This window comes from Ochotona princeps, chromosome 10, assembly GCF_030435755.1.
Source record: "Ochotona princeps isolate mOchPri1 chromosome 10, mOchPri1.hap1, whole genome shotgun sequence".
NCBI lineage: Eukaryota > Metazoa > Chordata > Mammalia > Lagomorpha > Ochotonidae > Ochotona > Ochotona princeps.
This window is the reverse complement of record NC_080841.1, coordinates 9,609,175-9,633,537: the sequence shown is the minus strand read 5'-3', so window position 1 is coordinate 9,633,537 and position 24,363 is coordinate 9,609,175. Positions and strand designations below refer to the sequence as shown.

The window sequence follows — 24,363 nt, the reverse complement described above, 5'->3', positions numbered from 1 at the left end:
TCTCTCTCTCTCTCTCTCTCTCTCCCCTCCCCCCAAGATCTCAGTCTTATCAAGAATCATTAAGGACACAAAAATGATCAGAAGAAACAGCAATACTATTTCAACACATCATGAATCCCTTCTATATTAAGAATGATTGTCTTCACTTTTTTGACTTTGAGTACTTTCACTATAGCAGTCATCTTGATTTGTTTTTATATGACTTCCAAACCATTTATAAGAAAATTAAAATTCAGTTAACCTATTTACTTACCATCAAGTAAGTTTTTCTGTGGTCAGGTATGTTAAAATTATTATTTTACGAGAGAGGGTGGGGACCCAAAGTCCGAAGCAGGCAAGAACCAGAGAAAGCTCCTCTCCCTAGTCCCGAAGGCAATTTACTGTTCTTCTGTTTCTGTGGACCGCTCGGTGCTCCTGGTTGCCGTTCCGATGACCTTGGATCCTGCAAGGCAGGATTTGGGCTTCTTCCAGCCCATGTGGTAGATCCAGACGGGGGGTGGGGTGGGTGACCTCAGAGGTCTTGGTCTCCGAAGGCACTCCATTTCCCCGTGGTCTCCTTGGCAGTTGGGATGTAGTCCTCGGTGCTCGTACTGATAGTCCTTGGTGAGGATCTGGGACTCCTCAGGGTTAGGATACAAGCCTCCTCCTGTCCCGCTGCTCCAGTCTGGGGTTTCCACCCCCCAACCAATGCATATGACCACCTGTTAAGAGGTTGTTAGGATTGCTCCTGATTCCCCCTATATGCCTTTGTAGTTTTGCTATTGTCTAGTGCTGATTCCGACTTTGGGTCCCCATCCTCTCTCATAATGACCATCAGGATCGCTCCAGAAACCCCTCAAAACAAACAAACAAACAAACAAACAAACAAAAAACTAGAATAGATAGTCAGAGAACAACAAGGAAAGCTTAGAAACAGACAGGAAACGGTCAGTGGGGATGCACTTATAACTCACTGGGTGGGACACAAAGATTAGTTACTCCTCACTGGGGTATTGAAGATTTCTCTGCACACCCCTCCTAAAACTGTTCACTTAAACTGTTGACATATGTCTTGTTATAGAGTTAGACTACCCGAAAAACAGCCAGGTTCAGCAAAATCATGCTCCAACGCTATGAACTGCTAAATACTAAAATTAAAATAGACATGAGATAGCTGAATAGTAATCTATAGCCATTTTAAGGTCTGTAGAACCCGGTTGTATATAAACTAATAATTGAAATGTCAATGCAGAAGTCACAGGATGTGGTTCAGAACTTGCATTCTTTTTTTTTCTCTTTTAACAATTGGTCACTCAATACCATGTCAACTAATTCCATAACGTTATAAATTGTTGCTGATGTTGTGTTGGGGCTTTTAACTGATCGGGATGATACTCTGCCGGCTCTGCCTTCAGACCAGAGATGGTCTCCCCAAGAAACTGTTGAACTTATCTGGACGATAAGATGCTGGACTTTATGCTTGGTAGATGCTTGCAATGAAAGAATCTCAACTGAACTTGAACTGTGGTTGTGCAACAAGGTGGAGGAATCCACCATGGGGGGGGAAGGGTGGGGGTGAAACCCAGTGCCTATAAAACTGTGTCACATAATGCAATGTACTCAATAAAAAATAAAAAAATATTATTTTAAAATGATTTATTATGTTTCTTAAATATAAGGCCAGTCCTTTCACATTGTAAAGCAGTTCAAGCAATACAAATGTTATAAGTTAATGAATAAGATTTTCCGATTTCCCTAATACCCCCAGACCTACTTACTCAGTGTAGTTAGCTTCTCAGGGAATATTTTTGGTCTTCTGAGATGTAAAAAACAATTAAGGTATTTATTTATATACACACATGTCTATGTATGGAATACAGTGTTACATATCACAGCATAATACAAATATTTTAAATTTATATTTTCAACTAGAATGCAAGAGACCTATCACCATTTCAATACAAATGGAACAGTTTTATTTTTTGTAATACTTGTGTACCATTTCATCAGCTGGAGGACACACAGTTTATTATATTATTCTTAGTTATTTTATCTTTCTCTTTTCCTTCCTTTTCACCTTCCTTCCCACTTTTCTTTATATATTATAGGCGGAAGTTAAATAGTAAATTTAAGGTTGAGAAAGAATACAAGAATTCACATTTAACTAGTTAAGTTCTACATTTTCAATTCTGTAAATATTTCAATGATATATTTATTTTAAAGATACTTACAGTGTTATATTAATTGCTCAATATAAGTCTTTATAGATGTCTTACACATAGAGTGACAGGCCCTAGTGTATTAAAAAAACAAATATATGTACCAAGGTAAATCTCAAAATTGAATTAAAGTAGATGACAGACAAGAGTGAAGAAACTAAAAGGAAGAAAGAAGTTGTGAGCTAATTGTTTGTAATATGGACAAGCAGACATTTCTCAAAGCATGTGGAGATAGGATATTTTGAAAAGACACCAACAGGGGTTAGCATTTGGCTTAGCAGAGGAATAATGACTAAGAAATACGGTTTTCAATTTTTTTGATCTTTCTATACCACTTCAAGAGGAAAGGGCAGAGGGGCTGTCTCAAATTCTGGAATTGTTTCTCTGGAAATTTCTCTCAACTCTTCTTACAAATTTTGGTTCTATAATTTGTAAATGTCTGTTGTATGTTGCTGCCCTCCCACATTATTTGCAAATATTTTAAAAAATATTTTTAGATTTTCTCAACTGAAGTGTTAAGTAAGAACAGTTGAACCCATTCCTATAACTTCAAAAAATGTTGACTGGGACATGATAAGTTGCCATGATGACTGTAACTTCATTTGGTTTGCTTTAATGAAAGCAAGATAAATTTGTACACCTGGATACATATAAGTTAACAAAGCAAATGCGATAAAGTGTTAACAATTGAGAAATTGACATGTTTCAACAATTGTTAAATAGAAATATTCAGTCAAACATTTTGTTCACATGTTTAATTATTAAAAATATAGCTGCTGATGCAATGCAGGATGAGTGTTTGATGAGATGAGACTCTGCCATCTTGTTTTTAAAAACTCAACAAGAATGTATCATGGAAATGGTCCTGCTCAGGTGTAACGGCAAACAGCTTTTATTTTATATGTAGGCCAAAGGTAAAAACATGGTTATGCAACTCAAACTTCCATCATTTTTCAGGCTCAATCTTAGCTCAGAAGTGTTTTGCCTGTACTTTTTCACTAAGAAACCTCTAGTGTATTACAATATGAAATTCACCATATCACCTATGAGAGTTTCTTAACAAGAAAACATTTACAGTCTAATTCAGTCTAATGATTAAACAAATATGAGGTTGGTTTGACCTTCAGCTTTGTTCCCTTTCCCCACATGGTTTCCTATGAAGTGGAAGGGTCTAATGGAAATGGGTGATGTTATTGATTCCTCTGCTTGCCTGGGAAACTGTTTCTTCCAACTAAGCAGCTATAGTCCATGGCCTCTTAGGGTTCTTAGAAGAGGAAAAGCCAGGCTGATACCTCTGTGGACAACTAAAACCACTCTTAGACCCTCCTTGTTTCTCTGCATTCCAAAACCTTGCTAACTGTCATTTTTATCAGAGTGAACTCTGAGGAGGTGTGCCTTCTGGACAAAATCTTAGAATGTTTTAAGACAATTTCTCTCTCCTGCTTTGTCTCTGATTTTTTTTTTGTGAGGGGGGAAACTTTACTCCTTTTTAAAATTTCACTCAGTGCTAAGACATGGATCTATGAAACAAATATCAAAGCCTCCAAGCAGTCTCTTTGAAGCCTCTTTGGACTCAGGGAATGAAACTCCTAGACCCACCTTCCATAGAAAGGCTGCTGCAGAGACAGAGAACCTGATCACAATTTATAAAGAAATGTTTTCTAGAATTCCCAAATGTATCCCTTTGTTTTTCCCAATTTAACTTGTACCTAAGAGGGAAGCAGTGAGCTGAGAATAATAAATCTTATTAACAAGGTTTGAATTGTTGATCAAACATGTGTCTCAAACAACTTGGGAAAGTTGAAAGACATTCTCAGAAACTGAGAGGGAAAAATCCAAATTTAACATACTGTTACATCTTGTACTCTGAATAAAACATATTTATGCATTTTTCATTCTTCTGAAACTTGTAGGTGAAATTCTTCTTTAGAATTTCTCTTTCAGAACCGGGAAGGGCAAATGAAGCTGTTACTTTCCCCTTTCTTAGACAGGAGATCTGCTGCTTCAACAGATAGCAGATGTGAGTCACAGTTCTTCATTTTTTTTTTTATTAAACCCAATATAAATTTATTCTAAATTCTCTATAAGCCTTGATCTTTAAGTATCATTTGAATTTTAAATTTCTAAAATGTTTATCTCCTGATTCTTCAGTGTTGGACAATTTTTTTGATAATGGCTTTATAGGGATTGAACTCACCCATTTGAAGTGTTTGGTCTTTTTTAGTGTCATCACAAAATTGTACAATGACCTCTACAAGCAATGTTGACCTTACATTTCTTTGTTTGCTTGCTTACTTATTTCAGAAAGAGAGAAAAGGTCCTAAAAAGACGGAAAGCTGCTGTTTTGATGAATCACTCATTCAAAACTCTCAAAAACCATGCCTGGGCCAGGCCAAAGCCAGGAGCCAAGAATTCACACCAAGTCTCCTTGGCGAGCGACAGGGACCCAACTCTTCAGCCCTCATGTGTTCCTTGCCAGAGTGTGCATTAGATAGAAAACTGGAATCCGCAACAAACTCAGAGCTGGAGCTCAAGCACTCCAAGTGAGATGCACACATCCCAAGCAGCATCTTTGCCACAGACCTGACCCTAATTATGACTTCTGTTTATTGTCATTATCTTTTTATGAGAATAGAAACACCACACTATGATTTACTTAACTTCCGAAGTACTCTACTCTTTGTAGAAGATTGTTTTTTAATTGTTTGAGGAATAGTCAATATTTGGGGGCTAAGCTTATACACATACTTAATGACTACCTGTAATGATCATGAAAAGCAACATTTTTGCCTGCACATCAAGTTTTTTTGTGTGTGAAATAAAATCGATTCAGGAAGTTTTAGTTATGTTAAAACCTTTAGACAGAAAGAAGAGGTTAGGAAAGCAGTTATCTCCATATATCCTGCTGAACAAGAAAGCCCATCTTGTGATTTGCCTGGGTAGTCTCTTCAGGTAAACGAGGCGCTGATCTCTTGGCTTGTAAATTTCTGAACTTCCAAAAATTTAGAGTCCTAAACAAAAATGAGCTGACACTTGAAAGAATAAAAACTGTGACTATATAATTACCTATGTAAGGGATACTGCAAGCACACATTTATGATTATGGTTAAGAACGTTTTCAGGGCGGTTGTAGTTGTCTCATTCACATTTGGGATATTCAAATTTCCCTTCGTGACAGACGGCCCGAAAGGCTGATGTGTGCCGTGCTGCTTTGTATGAATCTTTACACATAAATTCAACAATGTCACCTGTTTTTGCATAAAGTTTTCTGCTGTCTCTCCACTTCAACTGAATGTTATTTTTGTTCATATTTTCTTCTGATATTATACATGCATCTGAAAGAAAAGAGTAGTGAAATAAAAATAAATAAATGCCTCCCATTTATAGAGTAGTGAAATTGCATTTAAGGATATTTAGGAATGATTGGCATAATGAAAGAATATTGACAACCACTATGTTCAGAGTTACACCAAGTCCTGTTCTCAGCTTGACGCATATGTTGTCTGCAAGCATTCTGCATTGCTTTTGCGGGCTGCACAAGAAGTGTGGGAGGCTCTGAGAGGTTTCGTCCAGCTCACAGGCACACAGATAGAACTTAGAGCCCAAGGACAGAGCGCAGCAGTGTGACAACAGAGCCTGGGCTCTTACTTGTTGGACATTACTCGCCTAAAAGCCACACAGAAAATAGCGATACAGTCAAACATCTTCAAGGTCTATGTTGTTCAATCTCTGATCCTAACCCTGGATTTTTCTTTATTAATATCACAATATGTATGGTTTCAACACTGCATATCTTCTAACATCTTCCTCAACATTGCAGTCATTTCACTTGTTGCTGTCCATGAAATGCACCGTATAGGGAAAGACTGGGAAAGACTTGTACTGAAGATGACACATCCAGAACCGGCCTCCCTCTGAACATTTCACAAGCACATTCTTGAAGACAGCTGTCAGCAGTGGCACTGAAACTTCAACCAGCTTTAGGCTTGTTTGCCTGGATCTCCCTTTTTGTGTTGCAATTCATCCACGGATCTTAACTATTGGGAACTTTGATTTTTGTACTAAACAATGTAGTCTTCCATCAGTGATTCCCTCATTCTTTTTTTTTAATCAAGCATTAAGCATTCTCATCATGAATTCACATATATATGCATATTTTAAAGATTCATTTATTTTTTACGGAGTCAGATATACAGAGAGGAGGAGAGACAGAGAGAAAGATCTTCCCTCTGATGATTCACTCCCAGGTGAGCGCAACAGCCAGTGCTGTGCCAACCCGGAGCCAGGAGCCAGGAAATTCTTTCAGGTCTCCCACACAGGTGCAGGGTCCCAAGGCTTTGGGCCATCCTCAACTGCCTTCCCAGGCCGCAAGCAGGGAGCCAGATGGGAAGTGGAACTGCCGGGATTAGAACCAGCGCCCATATGGATCCCAGCACGTTCAAGGCGAGGACTTTAGCTGCTAGGCCACCGAACTGAGCCCTTCCCTAATTCTTTATTACACTAACATTTGTTTAAGAACTTTGAAAGATGGAGACGCATTCTGCTTGTAACACATTCACCATGTTCTTTTCTACCATAATCTCTGATAACAGGAATTATTCAAATGATGCTTTAGGACCTGGATTGATCCATGCCCAGAGATCCTAAGATATGTTGGGAAGCACAAAGGACTTCAAAAAGTTTATAGAAAACAGAATCAAGTTATTTCTCAGTGCCATATTTTTTTGGAAACACATGTGTAAAGATCTTCAAAAGTTCACAAAAAGCTCATGTTAAAGACAAATTACATGTAAATTTCATTTTTATGGTACCAAAATAAACTTGTCTTTTAATTCCATTTTTACTTTTAAGGCACTCATTTTCTGCATAATAATGACAAACTGTCAAGGTGGAATGATTTTCTCTTTAACCTTAGTCATGAGAGGTCCATGCACAGGACTTAGGTCCATGGGATTCTGTCTGAGTACTAGCCCCATCAAGCGTGGAATTTGAATGGGATACTGAGGCTTTCTGTGGCTCTGTTACTTCATCTGCGATGCAAACTAAGGCTGTTAAGAAATTCTGTTGTAATTAAAAAAAAAATTTCCAACATTGCGAAGTACAGATTTTCAAACATTTTCCTTGTTTAGTAACATTTGTCAGAAAAGACTTCAGTGGAATGAAATTTTACTGAGGATATCATCCTATGGAATTAGTTCATGGACATTGTACCACAAATACTCTATCTTAGACTACAGAAGAATATGAAGCACTCACCCAGGCATTTTGGTGGTTCTGACCACCGTCCATTTCTACATGTTACATATCCGTGGCCTTTGAGTTCATAAAAGGCTTGGCAACTATACCCCACTCTTGATCCTGGTGGGTATTTTAATAGTGGGAATGAAGTGATATCGCCATTGTCAATAGGTGGAGGGGGCCCACAACTTTGTGTAGCGTCTGGGAAAGAATATTTATTTGTTGAGGATGAAGTCAACACATCAAGCATCATATAACTTATCTTCTGTATCTTATATGGTATCTGAGAACACAAATAGATTCATCTTTTAACTAGTCTAACACTTTGCTATATGAATTATCCCCATTTTTCGGTAGTATCAATTTTCATCTCTATGTGGAATCACTCACCAACCTGAAAACATGACTAAACAGTCAAAACTCAGAAAGGTAAAAATTCTCTTTAGCCACACTCACTTTCCAGCCACTGCTCACTTCTCTATTCCCTTTAGAGTAAACATACGTACTTTCTCTATTCCCTGATCTACAATTCTCCACTGTTTTTTGAAATACAATAGATTTCACATATTTCATATACACAGTTTTAAGCCCAAAATACCTCCCAGCTTCCTTGGCTCCCTCCCTTCTTCCTTCATTTTTATTTTTCCTCTTAATTTTTACAATGATGTACTTTCAAATTAATTTAAAGTCACAGTCTTACTCTCCAACTACACAAACAATTGTGCAAATAAAAAACCCCTGCTCTGAGATAATAACCCCGAATATAAATGTTTAAACTCTCCATCAAAAGATGCACATTGATTGATTGGATTAAAACATGACTCGTCCAATGGCTGCCTACAAGCAACAGTTCTCAGCAACAAAGAAACACACAACAAAGAAACATTCACACAGAATGTAAAAGGAATGAAAAGATATTCCATGCCAAAGGAAAAGAAAAATGAACAGGTGTTAACCATTCTAATATCAAGTGAAATAGGCTTTAACAAAAAATATTTTAAAGGAGATGAGGGCTGGCATTAAATAAAGGATTAATTAAAAAGAAGCCACTATAGTAAATGTATATGCACCCAATACCAGGGCAGCTAGCCTTTTAAAGCAATTGTTAAGGAGTTAAAGGAAAACATAGACTCCAACACAATAATGAGGGGGAAATTTCAATACTGCACTTTCATCAATGGACACATCAACCAGAAAAAAAAATAAGGAAAGAGAAATGAAACTAAACAATAGAACCAAGCTACTCTATTGACCAAATAGGGCTCATTGATGTCCATAGGATGTTTTGTTCCAAAGCTGCAGAAGAGACATTCTTTTCCTCGGTATAGGGAATTTTCTCTAGGATAGACAATACGTTATGCCATAAACCTGTCTCAATAAAAAAAAAAACCTCAAATCACATGATGTGCTGCTTCTGGCCACAATAGAATGAAGCTGGAAATCAACAACTCGAGAAACTCTGCAAAATAAGCACAGTTTCATGGAACATGACCAACAAGCTCCTGAATGAACATAGAATGATCATAGAAAAAAATCAAAAGGGAAATTAAAAAAAATTCCTAGAAATCAATGAAAATGACAATGCAGCACATTACATCACATACAGCAAAAGCAGTGTTAAGAGGAAAGTTTATAGTAATTGGTGCCTACATCCAAAAGCTGGTAAGATATTAAATAAATAATCTAACTGCACAGCTCAAGGACTCAGAAAGAAAGAATGAAATAAACTTCAGTGAGTGGGAAGAAAGAAATAATAAAAACCAGAAGAAATACACAAATTGGAATACAAAATGATACGAAAGATCAGTGAGATGAAAAGCTGACTTTTTGAAAAAAGAAGTAAAATTGAAAAAACATTGACTCTACTAATAAAAAATGGAGGGCAGCGAGAAGATACAAATCAGTGAAATCAGGTGAAAAATGAGGTGATACACAGATACCACAGAATTTAAAAGAATCATGAAAATATTACAGTTTTATGCTACTACTCTAGAAATGTGTAAGAAATGAGTAGATCGCTGGACACAACAACTTATCAATACTGATGCGCAAAGACATGGAAAATCTAAATAGCACAAAAACCAGGATGGAGATTAAGTAAACAAAATCACAGGATCCTAAAAGCCCAGGATCAGATAGCTCTACCAAACCTTTAAAGAGTAACTAGTCCACATTGTTTCTTAACACACTTAATTATGCATTAACTGTCTTAAGAAATAACCCTAGGAAAAGTCACCAGTGACTTCCAGGTAGTTGAATCCAAAGTTCAATAATCAGATGTCTTGCCCATTTCTAAGCAATATTTCATGTGTCTGACAACTTGTTGAATGATACTTTGAGATATATCCTTTTGAAACAATACCTTGGAGATTCCAGGGACCTTCAATTTTCCTCCCATAATTCTATCTGACTCCCCTTCATCACCCAGCTTTCTAACAACGAAGATCTCCAATGCTGAGTTCCTTTGACCTAATCTTTTAAAATGAAATTTAGAGTAAATTACTGACCAATACATTGTGGTAATGATTGCCATTGTCCATTTTTACACACAAGTTCCTTTACTTCTTGAAGTTGAAAATTCTCTTTACAAAGAATAGCTACTTTTTCTCCATCTTGATAATTCACTGTGGTTGTCATATTCTGAGCATGAGGTATCTGGGGTGGAGGGGGGCAGAGATGCTTGTTCTTTTCTACAAAACAAAAATTTTATTTAATTAATGAAGGTTAACAAAAAATGGCTCAACAGCATGATGTTTCAAAATTATGGACTATCCAACAGCATTTCTCTCTCATTAAAAATAAGCAAAATTCTACAGGTTCTCATTTGGTTTTATACATTGTTTCTATTGCTTCTTTGTATAACTTACGAAATAACCAAATTATTTCTTCTATCTAATCGGTATGAGTCAAACTGGTAGTGCACAAGTGAGCCAAACAAGCCAGAACTCAGGTTTTCAAATGACAGCAGCAGAAAAGACAACAGTGAAAGCACCAACCCAGATTTTCCTTAGTGACTTAAACCTAGCACTGAATAAAGGATTCAGGCACTGCCATTTGCTTCTCAGCTTGGGACTGTGGACTATGGGCATAGAACGCCTCTCTTGCTTGAGGAATTAGCTTATTTTTGATTGCTTGGATGTTATTTTCAGTGATTCTTAGAGGAGATGGTATTGTCATTTGAACCACATTCCAACACTGATTAAATAAGGTCAAGGGAAGCATCTTGTGTGAAATGAAAATATCAAGAAACAGTGCTTTTTCAGCAATCCAAACGGCTCCTGCTCTTTCCCTTTTCCTTGTGTCTTCATTTATCCTTACAATAATGCTCAAGTTATTCCCCCCACATTTCTGTTTTCATCTGTGTCTTAAATGTTTACTTAGGCCTGTTGATAGTTCTTGATTAGAGTCAACCTGATTAGACAGGTCAGCTTCTCTCTCTCTCTCTCTCTCTCTCTCTCTCTCTCTCTATATATATATATATATATATAAATACATATATATGTATATGTATATATAAACACATATATATATGTATATATATATATTTATATGTTTAATAGGATAGATTAGTTGTAAGTAAAATATTGTATTTCATTCAAATCACTTGCTGTCTCCCCAGTCTTGCATTAGTAAGTATCAGGAGTGGGAATGGGAGACAGGACTGAACCCAAACAGTTTGATATGGAACACAGACTTGTTGAATGGTATCTTAACCACTAAGTCAAATGTACATTCCAAGCCAGATATTGTAAAGGTTGGTATTTATTTAGAAACAGTGCTGGGACCAGGCTTTATTTTTTTCAAAAGAATTTTTTTTAAAATACCCTGAAAAATTACATAATTTTAAAATGTAGTATTTTCAGTTGAAGACACAATAGGGTTGGCAAAAGTTTCTGCAAATCTTACCTGTGCAACTTGGCTTGGGATTCCAGTTCCCATTTACACAGACTGTTCGCATGTAGCTGTGTGATCCAATGCATCTATAACTTATTGTGGCATTATGATTAAATTCACTCATATGTGGTCTGAAGAATATTCCTGAACCAAGGCTTGATCGTGAACACTTCTTGAGTTGATCAGTGGCTATAAAAGGAATATATTTGTAAATAACAAGACTATTTAAAGGAAACTAAGCAATTATGTATAAATATATTGAATATTAATAGGATAACAAGCCGAATCAAGATGGCAGAATCGGGTAAGGACACATTTTAACAGACGAGAAACATTAGCCAGTGTGAACCAGGGAGGGCACTTTCCAGGAAATAGGAGAGGAAACAGCAATACATGGGTACCTGGAGACTGACACAGGAAAGCAGCGGACACAATGGTGTGGTGTTGCAGTGACAGATACCCCAGCGGCATTCAGTGAGCAGTGATCTGAACTGCACCAGCAACAAGGTGGGACAGGGCATTAACCAGAAACTCAGGAGGTGAACCCAGACAAAGAACTGTCTGTCCTGCTGGTCTGTTTGATTTGACCAGGAGCAGAGAGAGAGCAACCAGTCCCAGATGGGTGGTTTGGAAACAGGGTGGATTTCACAGCCCAATCTGCCCCCTAGAGCCGGATCAAGCACCATTTTGTGTAGGGAGGCAAAAGTTAGGGACCGGATTGTGCATGCACTGAGCTAGGAGTGAACTCATTTCTGCCTCAGTGAACTGCAGCAATGTGGCATCCTAAAGGTTCCACCCAAGATAGGACTGGGTAGCCCTCAGACCTGACTGCCAGCAGATCAAGAAATCTAGTAACGGCACATCAGGCACCATTTTGTACACTATAGCAATAGCTTTAGGACTGCAGGGAAAACAAGAACTGCACATGTGCTAATCTAGGAGTGAACTCAGTGAGCTCAGGGCATTGCACTGGTCCCGCAGGAAAAATAATACTGACTTTGGCATCATATGAGTCAAAATAGGTCCATGTGGCCCTCAAATCTAATGACCAAGAGGTTCTGACAAGATCAGCACCACCAACAATTTAGCTATATAGGATACCTGATGTCTTTCTAATCCTGGGACCTGCTCCAACCAGAAGTGGGTCAAAGGTTGTACAGACAACTGTGCAGCCTCGGCACAGTATCACAGCAGGTGGAGACTGATGATCCAGGAGCTGGAGCTATGGAGATTATGGTAGAAATCTAACATAAGAATTCAGACCTGGAACTCCCTGGAGGGAGTGACACAAGTTACTGCAAACAGAGTCATGTAGCAACAGCAATAAGTAAAATTGAACTTTAGACCTGTGGGTGACATAGCTTAGAAACCTGCCCCCAGGAAAAGAATCTGCTAACCAGAAGTACAATGACCAAGAGCAAAAGAAGAGACAGAGGCACAATGAATATTACTGAAGACTCCCCTACAAAGGACCAAAAACCTTTGCCAACCTCAGAGTTAACTGAGTAAGACATTGAGAAAATGGAGGGTTCAGAATTCAAAGCACTCGTTTTAAAGCTTCTTATTAATGATGAGAAGCCCGTAACAGAAGTTCAAGCAATTTAAAAATATGTCACACAGGAAATGAATCAAATGAAAGTTAATGTATCAGAAATTAAGTATATAGTGGAGCAAATTAAAATTACAGTGGAGAAGCTCCAAAATAGAATGAATGAAGCAAAAGAAAGAATCTCAGAATTGAAAGATATTTCCTGTCACCAAATGGAAACAAGCAAAAAGCTAGAAGCAGAGCTGATTCAAGCAAACAAAACAAAACAAAAAAACAGTATTCAAGAATTGAAAGACACTATTAAAAAGCCAAATGTTAGAGTTATGGGAGTCCCCAAAGGTGCAGAAAGAGAAGCTAGGTTTTAAAATGTATTGAATGAGATAATAAAGGGAAATTTCTCTAATCTAGAGAAAGAGTTGGGAAATAACATCCAGGAGGGGCACAGAACTCCCAGCAGGGTTGACCAAAAATGATCTTTACCATGAGACATAATCAAGCTGTCTTCAATGGAACATAAGCAAAAGATCTTCAAATATGCACGTGAAAAAAATCAGCTGACATATAAAGGAATTCAAATTAAATTCACAGCTGACCTCTCAGATGAAACTGTACAGGCCAGTAGAGAATAGAGTGACATATTTCAGATTTTAAAAGCAAAAATTTGGGGTCCAGGATAATGTACCCAGCATAGCTTTCCTTTGCCTTTGAAAATGAAATAAAATTCTTCCACAGTAAAGAAAAGTTAAAAGAATATACCTCTTGCAAACCTGTCCTACAAAGGACATTGAAAGATGTTCTCTTGAAAGTAGAGGAATAGCACTAACCAAAACCAAAAAACCAACGGCAAATGTGAAGAACTTCTAGGTAAAATAACAACAAAAGACTAAATCAACAAACAACCCATTCCTAAAATGAGAGGACCAAATTACCACCCATTCATATTAAACCTGAATGTAAATGGCTTAACGCATCAATCAAATGTCATAGATTAGTAGACTTTATTAAAAAAAAAAACATCTATTTGTTGCCTACAGGAGACATATCTCACCAATAAAGATCAACAGAAACTATATCTCATGGAATTTTTGTTTTAGTTTCATCTCTTCAAAATACTTTCTCATTATATTCTTCAATAACTCATAGATTATGCAGTAGCATCATTTTTTCAAGAATATTCTTGATTTTCTTTTTCATTTCTTCAGTGACACATTAGTCATTCAGTAGCATGTTATTTAACTTCATGGCATTGTTAATTTCTTTTTTCTTCCTCTTGTTGATTTTTTTATTGTGGCTTTTCCTTAAAGGGGATTTACAGTAACTGTGTAATGGAGACTATCATATCCAGATGTGAATATACAATGCAAATTCATCTCTACTTCCAGACCAAAGATGGACTCCCAATGAAACTGCTAACTATATCTTGATGATAAGATGCTGGACTCCGCCATTGTCCATGCCCTCAATAATGGACCAATGATTGTTTATGAAGAACTATACTATAGTAATAACATTGGGGAGCTCAGTGGTGTGGGAGGGAAGCGAACTTGGAGAGAAGGTAAAGGAAATCCCAAGGCCTATGGAACTATATCTTAAAATAATAATTATAGAAGCAAAGAAAATAAATAAAATATGGTATGCAAAAAAACCCACCCAAATACCAGGATAACAAATGTTTTGCTGCTTTAGGTAACATGACAAAGAACTATTCTTAATCTTACTGTATGAAACAGATTGTTGTTGAGAAGAATTCAACAAGAAATATAAACAATGAAAATATACTGCACCCAATCTTTGAATGACAGAAAATTGTATTATAATGCTTTGGGAGAAAGAGGTGCAAGATGGATTTCTCCACTCCAGGGAAGTTTTGGCTCAGCCAGATTTCTGGAGGTTTTCAAACTGTACACAGTTATTATTGTTTCCTCTAAGTCATATTTTTAAAAAAAAGCTTCAAGAATTTATATAAAAAAGGAGGTCATTCAATAATCAGCCTGTGGGAGTGGTAATATTAGTAAATTACATAAATCTAGACATGCTTTTATGTGGACATTCAGAGCTTAGCAGAAACCCTGAAGTCAGAGTACATTCCAGGGAGAGAGCATCGACCATGTCAGATCACTGGGCTCCTAACAGGTGTTTCTCTTGGTCCTTGTTTGCACAGTTTTCATTGTTACATTTATTTTTTCCAATGAATGCTAGCTGTGCATCCTTTTTTCTGGCATGTTGGAGGATGAGGTAATGCAATATGGGTTGTGCTCTGCTACTTCTGTGTGCTTTCTGCAATAATTGTGACTTCAAACTTGTCCTGTATGGTGCTCACGCACAAAAATTAATGATCACTAAACTAGCCTAATATACTGCCTATAACAGAGCTGGTCTCCTGGTAGTAAAGACCTCACATTAGGCCGTCACAGATGAGCAGTGACCAGGTGTCTGCCAGGCCTACAGGATTCAACTGCTGCCATCTCTCTCCAGAAGTGAATAGGCCCGTTGAAACCTCGGGCTAGGTCCTGGAGCAAGAGGCTGGCTCTAGACTCTGCTTTAGATTCTGGGAGGAGAGCAGCAGCAGTCTCCTTATCTTTGCAGCTGAAAATGAGAAGCTTCAATACACTGGGTTTGTGAGACAAAGGAAAAAAGAAGCCAACATCTGAGGAGGTCATTATAAATACATCATAGCTGGAAGCCTTAGTATTAATAGAATGCAATGTAACAGCGCAGCACACAGGCTGATGGACAAACGGAAAAAAGTCCAAACCAGATTTCCCCTGCGGCTGGGGGGAGAACACAGAAAAGCCAACGAAACCGTCTTGAGTTGTAACTAGGGAATTGTGAGGATGAGATTTGCAGGAGTGATACCTAGTTCCTTGGTCTGGGTCCCTCTTTTTCACTTTACAGAACACTATGAATTCAGACTACATGTCTACGGTTTGGATTGTGTTTTCTAGGTTAATCTATGGCATAAGCGAGATTAAAACTGTAATTGTTAAAAATTAACATCCAAATTCAATACTAGAGCTAATACAAGAATTCAACAAGGTTAGTGATAACAAAATCAATACACACAATTAAGTTATATCCTTTTCTATACAAAGTATAACAATTCAAACATATGAATTAATGAAAGGTCCCAAGCAAAAAAGAAATCAGTAAGAATTTCATAAGGAATAAAAACAATTCATAAAACCATATGGAAAAGTTCAATATAGGACCTGAGTGAATGAAATAATATTGGCATTCCTGGGGGGAAGAATTAAAACTGGTAAGATTTTCTTGATAAGATTATAACTCTAACTAGTTATTAATTTTGTACAAGCCTAACCAGAAATGTAAACAATCAAATATAAAGTTAGAATGCATTCTCACCAACACACTCTGGAAGTTCTGTCCACATTCCACTTAGGCAGGAAACGCTGTGGTTTCCAATCATTGTATGTGTGCTTCTGCAGCTCAGCTCCACTGTAGCTCCATGTGGATAGGGAGGGGCAGAGGGCTGGGCATAACCATGCTCAAGTTTGGGTAAAGAGCTACATGTTTGCAGTGGGCCTAGGGAAATGTCAAAGTTATATTTATCCTTAAAACATTCAAAATCCATTTATGCATGTATTTATTTATCAGTGTAAAATAAAACTAAATGTCTGTTTCAGCATTAATATCTATTTACCTACACAAGTGGGCAAAGTAGTCCATTCTCCATCCATACATTGTATTTTGTTAGGCCCTTTCACTGCAAAATGGGAATTGCATTCATATTGCACCACTTCACCATGTCCATATTCTTCTTTCCTTGGGTCCTTCACTTTACCATTGGGGAGTTGGGGAGGTGGACCACATGGTTGTACTTGCTCTGTAATAAAGAAACTATTAATAATGCCTAATTTGCCTTTTAATTATATATCCAGAAAAAGGTGGAGTCACTAATTGAGTTGACTAAGTTTAATTTATGCCATTTTCATTTTGCAGATCTGCTTTTCAGTGTTGATAATTATAGACTATTGATTTTTCCAAATATTGATTTTTGTTCTGAATAATTTTGAACAAATTGAAGAACATGTAATAACCTCTAATTTACTGGACATCCATTTATCAAAATAGTACACTTTGTCCTATTTGCTCTATTTATTTTTTGTAAAACAATGTAAAATAACTGACATAGATTATATTTCTGAATCCTTCAGAAGCTGATCTAGCAAATAAGGACATTTTCCTTACATATACAAAATATGTAATATTGAGTTTTGCCAAATCAAGCATAACTTCTTAGTGTAATTTTTCTATTTTCTTTCTATATTGAAATATCTCATTGTCCTGTCCCCCATATTTTTATTTTATTTATTACAATCAGGATTTTAATTTGTGCTACTTGAGATTTTAAAGTAGGACAATGGTCTTACTATAATTTAAAAGTAAGTATCTCTCAAATATGCAATATTATTATACGTAAAAAGTATAGTAATCATTTTTATTAATTAACATGCACAAACACCTAAATTAATTGTATCAGATATTTTTTATAATGTCACCTAAACTCAGCAGCAAAGCATTATTTCCTTTTATTGAATAATTCTTTCTATCACAGTGCATTTGATGATTTGCTTATTAATTTCTTAATTTCATAAAATATAAGGACATCTATAAAATTTTAACTTTTAATGAACTAGACAACAAAAAAGCCTTCTCAACCTCAATGACATATTTCTTATTTTTTATTTTATTTTATTTTACTTTGAGAGACTGTGAGACAGAAAGCGAAGAATGAAAACAGTGCTCCCATCAACAATTTATTCCTTGAATATTGGCAACCATTGGGAATGGGCTCTGCTGAACCAGGAGATGGGAACTCCATCTGGGTCTTCCATGTGTGGCACCCAAATAAATAAGTCAGCACCTGCTACATTAGCAGGAAGAGGAACTGGAGCTTAAACCAGGGTGTACTGATGTGGGTTGTGGCTTTTTAAGGATTGAATCAAGTAGCCAACTCATCAGCTACTATATTTCAAGCTATAAAATCGCAAGAGATATTTCCAAACACAGAGCCAGAAGTAATACTTGATTAGCAGAACTTAAATGATTAGCCAACTCAATTACTATAGACCAACATCCCTCCTCCTTCTCAAATACCACCTTTGTTATTTTTTTCTACTTTGTTAGATTCTAGATGCAATGATAGCTTTAATAAAGTAGGAAGATGTTAAAATAAAAATGAATTCTTGCTTCTAAAAGAAATATTGACCTTTGCATGTTGGAAAATTAGGTGACCACCCAAATTGGTAGCACTGGACTGAATCTGGTCCAACTCTTGCAAATTTTTGTCTGCAGGAAAATTTCAACACATCTCCAACTTTGTATTTTTCTTGTTTTGGATGGGCATCTAAATATGCTTCTAAAAATGGAAGAGGACATTCTATTTCTAAAAACAAAATTAAAAACATTAACATATGCATGAAATTTTATTGCAAAAAGTTAACATATACTAGACTAAAAGATGTAAATAAATGTATATTCAGAGAAGCATAAAGCATATTATTATCTTCAAATATATATAAGTTAATTTTTATATCCAACAAATAAATACAAAACCTTCTAGGCAAGTTAAGAAATTGAGAAACAAGGTAGCATTTTATATGGCAATCTCTTCAGGATTATACCAAAACAGTCCTGAGAAATTACTTAAGAACAATAGTTAATTTATGTAGGTAGCATGTTTTAATTTTGCATAATGAGAAGTATAATAACTAATAAATTAGAATATAAAGAATTTTCAAATTCAAATTCTCAGAAAGTCATACTTTCATGTAGCACAAGTGTTAAATGCAATGTATTTCTACACTTTTCATTAAAATTACAATCATATTCAAAAAGCAGACTATTTGTAACACCCCAAAAGATATATCCAACAAATTTTAAATTGGAGGGAAAGTTAATAATGAAGTAATTACTAACTTAACAAATGAGTACCTAATAATCAAAGACTTTTAAAACACAATGCTGAATTCTCATTAGCATGTTCACAAAAACTGTTATCTCCTGGTTTAACTATAGATTTGTATGAGAATCTATGTGTGTTTTTCCTATTTAATCATGTTTTGTGGTTGGTTTATAAAGTTATACGTTAAAATATATAATTGATATTTTAGACAAAGCAAATATGGTAAATTCATGAAACATACATCACAAATAAGTCATTTCTGTTTAATGATCTTAAATGTTATTTAAATTGGCTTATGTTGCGTGTTGTTACTGACAATTTAATGGTTTGAGAACATACTCCTGCAATGTGACTTAGTTTCTCTAAAACTTATATTCCTGTATCCCTGTAGCATATTCCAATGCTTTGCATGTCCTTTCTTTATATTAGTGTTAGCCCTTTTCTTATCTAATTGCAAAAAAGCATTGAAAGTAATTGATCTTAATTTATATAAAGTTTTCCAGTTGCCTTATAGTACATTGTTTTGTTAACAAAATAATACTTCCTCCAAGTGTTTCTGTCCTAATCTCTGAAATTTGCATGCTATTGTGCATAAATAAGTCTACTTTGCAGATACAGCTAGAATCTGAGATGGAAAATTTATTCTGAATTACCTGGGTGTTAAATCCAATGCAGCCAGTAAGAGGGAGGCAGCAGTGTATCCATAGTAGGAAACGTGACATTGAAAGCCGAGGTAGAAGTGATTTGCGGAAAGGCCCACAAGAGCCAAGAAATGCAAATGGATTTTAGAAACTATAAAACATCTGGGGACTGTTTCTCCCCTTAACCTAACAGATGGAACAGAACTCCTATTTTAACACTATTAACTTCCAGAACCATAAGATACCATGTTTGTTCTGTGGATTGGCTGAACGTGGTGTATCCTTGCCAAAATCAAGGTTGAGGCTTACTCTGCTAATATAAAGCTATTAAGTTGGTGAGACTTTAAGGGAGAAAATCAGGTCCTGGGACACAGCTTCTGCAGGAGGGAGTGGGAGAGGTATCAGGGGACTTGCAGCAATCAAGAGTAGATTGTTTTAAAGGGATTTCTGCCTGCTCAGCGCCTCTACTGCTTCCTGACTTGCCAGGTGACTTTTTTGTTTTTTTCAGTCTCCTGCCATGTGGTCTAATCTGCCCTGAGGCCATCATCAGAAATCAATGCTGATGCCACCTTCTTGAGTCTCAAACTATGAGCCAAAATAAACTATTTCTCGTATCAAGTACCTAGCGACATACAATTCATTAAGACATATTTTTAAAGAAAAATTATATTTGTTGGAATTTATAACAGCATTTGAAAAATGAATTCATAAGGACTGAAATGTGTGGTCACATTTACATCAAAGTATGTTTTGGTATAACTTGAAAGTTCTGTGTGCAAATTTCAAATCCAAGACATGGACAATAAGTGCTAGGAGCTGATGGGTATAGGAGACAGGAAGAAAGTCAAGGAGTGAAATACGTTTTTGAGGGAGGTATAACCTTCCACGTTTTTGCTAACGTTCACCCAGTTTTGGTGGAACTGACAGTACAAATTTAATAAACCTTAAGAATTCCTTTCATTTTAGCCACAGATCTGATGGGGGTGGCATATAAATGACCTTATTTTGAGTAAACAATGTACTTTGCATATATATATATGATTATAATAATCATGCCTTCAAGTCATCTGGAGACACCTCAAATTGGAGTATTATTATTATTATTATGCAAACACCTTTCTAAAGAACCCAGAAAAAGTGCATGAAGAAACACACACTTCTATCTTCTGGATGAAAAGTCCTTACCGTAGCACATGGGCAAATGGGACCAGCCATCCTCACCACAAACTGTGAAGCCTGTAGTGTGCCCATCTCGGCTCTGGTGGCCATCGTTGCACTCATACTCCAGCTGCTCACTGAGCATAAACCGTGTGCTGATATTCCTCACTCTGGCATTCACCAATACTGGCATATCACAAGACTCTAAGGCACATTGGAAATCAGGATTTTATCTTAAACATCACCTCAAGAACACAACAAGCACAAGATTCTTTCATAAGTTTTATTAAAGTTTTAATAAGTCATTGTATGCTAACAAATATAAATAAAATATCTTTTAAAAAGTTATTGCTAAAAACATAATAAAAATGTATATAACTCAATTTTACAGAAAAGCGGATGTGTACCTGAGGTGGCAGAGGCACACGCATGCTCATTTGAGTGGGTACTGGAATTATAAATTCAAATAAATTAAGAAGCAACTACAAAGCATCCTGGATAAGTTTATATTTTGTTTATTATTATATCTATCATTTCTAGCATGGTATACACACACAAGTACACTTAATAATGAAGTAAATATCAAATCTATGATGGACTGATTGATTTGTAGATAACCCTTAATAGAAAGTTTTTTTTTTTTTTATTGCAAAGTCAGATATACAGAGAGGAGGAGAGACAGAGAGAAAGATCTTTCATCTGATGATTCACTCCCCAGGTGGCCAAAGCAGTGGAGCTGAGCCAATACAAATATAGGAGCCTGGGGCCTCTTCCAGGTGTCTCACGGGGGCTGTCCTTGACTGCTTTCCCAGGCCGCAATCAGGGAGCTGGATGGGAAGCAGGGCTGCAGGGATTAGAACTGGCGTCCATATGGGATCCTGGTGCATGCAAAGTGAGGCCTTTAGCCACTAGGCTACCATGCTGGGCCTGATAGGGAGGTTCTTTAGTGGCTAGATAATGTTTAACATTTAGTCAGCCAGTCAAGCTCCCTGAGTTCCAACCTGTAGTCCATCGGTACCACTCCATCGGATGAGAGGTTGGTAGCCCGCTATTCATGCAGTGACTCTGTACACAGGGAAGGAACCCCGAAGTTAGGACAATTGTAGTTTTCCGTCTTGCTGATTTGCATACCCTGTGAGCCATCTGGAGGTGAGACAGGAAGCCCCTGTGACTGCAAAAGACTGAAGCAATTCTTGCCCGTGCATGTCATCTGGCGTAGATTCCCCCATGGATGGGTGAGTGGCATTACCTGCACTCATACTTGCTCTACAGCCCCCTGTCCACCAGGAGTTTCTTGACCCTCTCCCTTCACAGGCGTGGTCTCTGGAAGACATTCTGCTAAGAGGATTTCCCCTCCCTGCAGCTTTTCCAGTACCCACCCAAATGAGCATGCGTGTGCCTCTGCCTCCTCAGGCACACATCTGCTTTTCTGTATGACTCTTGAATTCCAGAAATGTGGTACCTTTACTTCTACACAAGTCAATAAAAGGGGAGAAAAAAGCAGTAGAAAAAAACGGTGCGTTTTCCAGGTCCTCAAATACAATTTAGTGGATTTATTGATAATTGAATCTGTTTATGATATAATTGCTAATTAACAAATATAAGAAGATTGAAATTGTTACTAGTTACACAAATACATATAGTAACTCAAAGAATGTTTATTCTCTGGTGGTGCATTTTATGATAGATAATTCATAAATTTGGCAGAAATGAAGAATATATTCCTGGCTATTTAATTCCACAAACTGGATAGTATGAGAAAATAGTGTATACTTTTTTACTAAGAGCCACTAGAAGACTACAAATGGAAAGAAAAGATGAGAAATTGGAGTGGTTTTTTTAACTTTCTGCCTGCAACACTGAGAGAAGTTTATGAAATAAGTTTGGTATAGGAATAATTACATACCTTATTGATCTATTTTCTTTGAAAATGAACGTTATTTTATGTGATTATTATGTAGGTCTAAAAGATGGGAACATAAGAGTTGGAGGAATATTTGATGTTACAATATTTAGAAAAATGCAACATAAAATATAAAATTACTTACTAATACAGACAGGTTGCATAGACCACCCATCTTGCAAACACGTAACTGTCCCAGATGTCTTTCCATCTGCTGTTGTATATCCTGGTTTACACTTAAATGGCGTTTCTTTATTTAAAGGATAAGTGTGTTCAGATTCCGTTAAAAACCCATTGTCAATTGTAATGTCTGATTTTGAACAGTTTTCTGAGAGAAAGCAAAAATAAGAGAAAAATGAATTCATTAAAAATTTTCACTGTAAGTCAATGAATATGACAAAAAATAAGATGGAAAATAGCAGATATCCTATACCTTGGAATCATTCTTGCATCCACAGTTTAGAACACTGAAGAGAAAACCTGGCAAGCGTTTGAACTGGTATGTAATAAGCTCTCGAGTTCCCAGGTCGGTGCCTGGCTCCAGCCCCTGACCCAGCTTTCCGCTAATGCAGGGGAGACTCCAGTGATTAGGGTCCTGCCACCTGCATGGGGGGACTGGACTGAGTCCTTGGCTCTCATCTTCTAAGCATTGTGAGCATTTAGGGAGTGAACCGGCAGAGGGGCAGCCACTCTTCCTCTATTTGTCTGTGTTTGTCTTTCTGCTTTGCAAATAAATACTTGTTATTGAAAAATTAATAGTTAACACTAAGCTTTTAGGAGAGAATATTCTAAAAAACTATGTAAAACATAGTCAATGTCACATAAAATAAAACAAACAGAACATGAAAATCAAGGGCAAAGAATTCTTGCTAACGGAGTTTGGCACAAGCAATTTGACTCAATAATCCAATATTTCCTATGGAAGAATATGGATAAGGGATTTGTAGTAGACTGCACCCCTTTATTCACTTTTCACATTGATTCATGTATCTTAGGTAACAGAGAACACTCTTAAATTGAGGGTCTCAAAGTAGATCCTGTGTCAAACCAGAAATGCACTGAATTCACAACTGGACATCCAAACAGGAAGTTTACCAAGTAGGAGACAACTGGCTCCAGAGGTTTGGTTATGTAAAGGAACAGTACATGACGATAGAGAAACAAAATCTATGTGTGGTTCCTCTGAGTGCAGCAGTTTTTATTCAAGTAGATAGTCCTTTTTTCCATTGTTCAATATAGTAGGAGGAATCTAATAATTAGCAATAGTATTATTTCTATTGTGATTGTCCCTGGAAGTCTGAAGAATAGCCCCTATAAATATCTATATTTTGATTTCAAGAAACCATGGAAATTATTATGTAAGGTGAAAGAACTTTACAAATATGATCAAGCTAATTAAACAAAAACTATAGATATGAACTTTATTGTTTGCGCAAATATAGACATTAAAAACTGATCACCTAGAATCTTAATGAACTGGAATGCATAGTGATGGCAATTCTGATAAATCTTGTATGCAATTCCTGGTCATCTTCTGTGAAAATAATCACCACCCCTACGAGAACCTGAGGGGACAATACTCACTGAGGGACCTGCATTCGGGAGCAGCAGACCAGCCTCCTTCTGTGCACACAATGCTATTCCCACCATTTTGAAGTCCATAGCCTTCATCACAGACAATTTGCACGGTGTCGCCTTGCAGGTGTATTTTTCTTGAAGACTCAGAATGACCATTTTCCACAAAGGGAAGGAAACACAGTCCTGAGGAATAACAAATGATTGAGGACAAGATAAAACTGGTAAAAAAAAAAAAATAGAAGGTAAGGGTGAATTCCACAATACTTTAGAAAGAATAG

The 24,363-nt window shown here is 36.7% G+C and overlaps 1 protein-coding gene across 2 annotated transcripts in view; it reads right to left on the bottom strand.

The window, feature by feature from the left end:
* Positions 1-5,221: 5,221 nt before the first annotated feature.
* Positions 5,222-24,363, bottom strand: part of LOC101518037 (complement factor H) — a 145,876-nt gene continuing 126,734 nt past the window's right edge. For both annotated transcript variants that reach the window (XM_012931090.3, XM_058668963.1), the window contains 3 exons: positions 24,092-24,268; positions 7,455-7,637; positions 5,222-5,533 (listed from right to left, as the gene is read on the bottom strand). In XM_012931090.3, the coding sequence (XP_012786544.2) occupies positions 5,337-5,533; positions 7,455-7,637; positions 24,092-24,268 (557 nt within the window). In that variant the 3' untranslated portion in view covers positions 5,222-5,336. The remainder of the gene's footprint in view (positions 5,534-7,454; positions 7,638-24,091; positions 24,269-24,363) is intronic.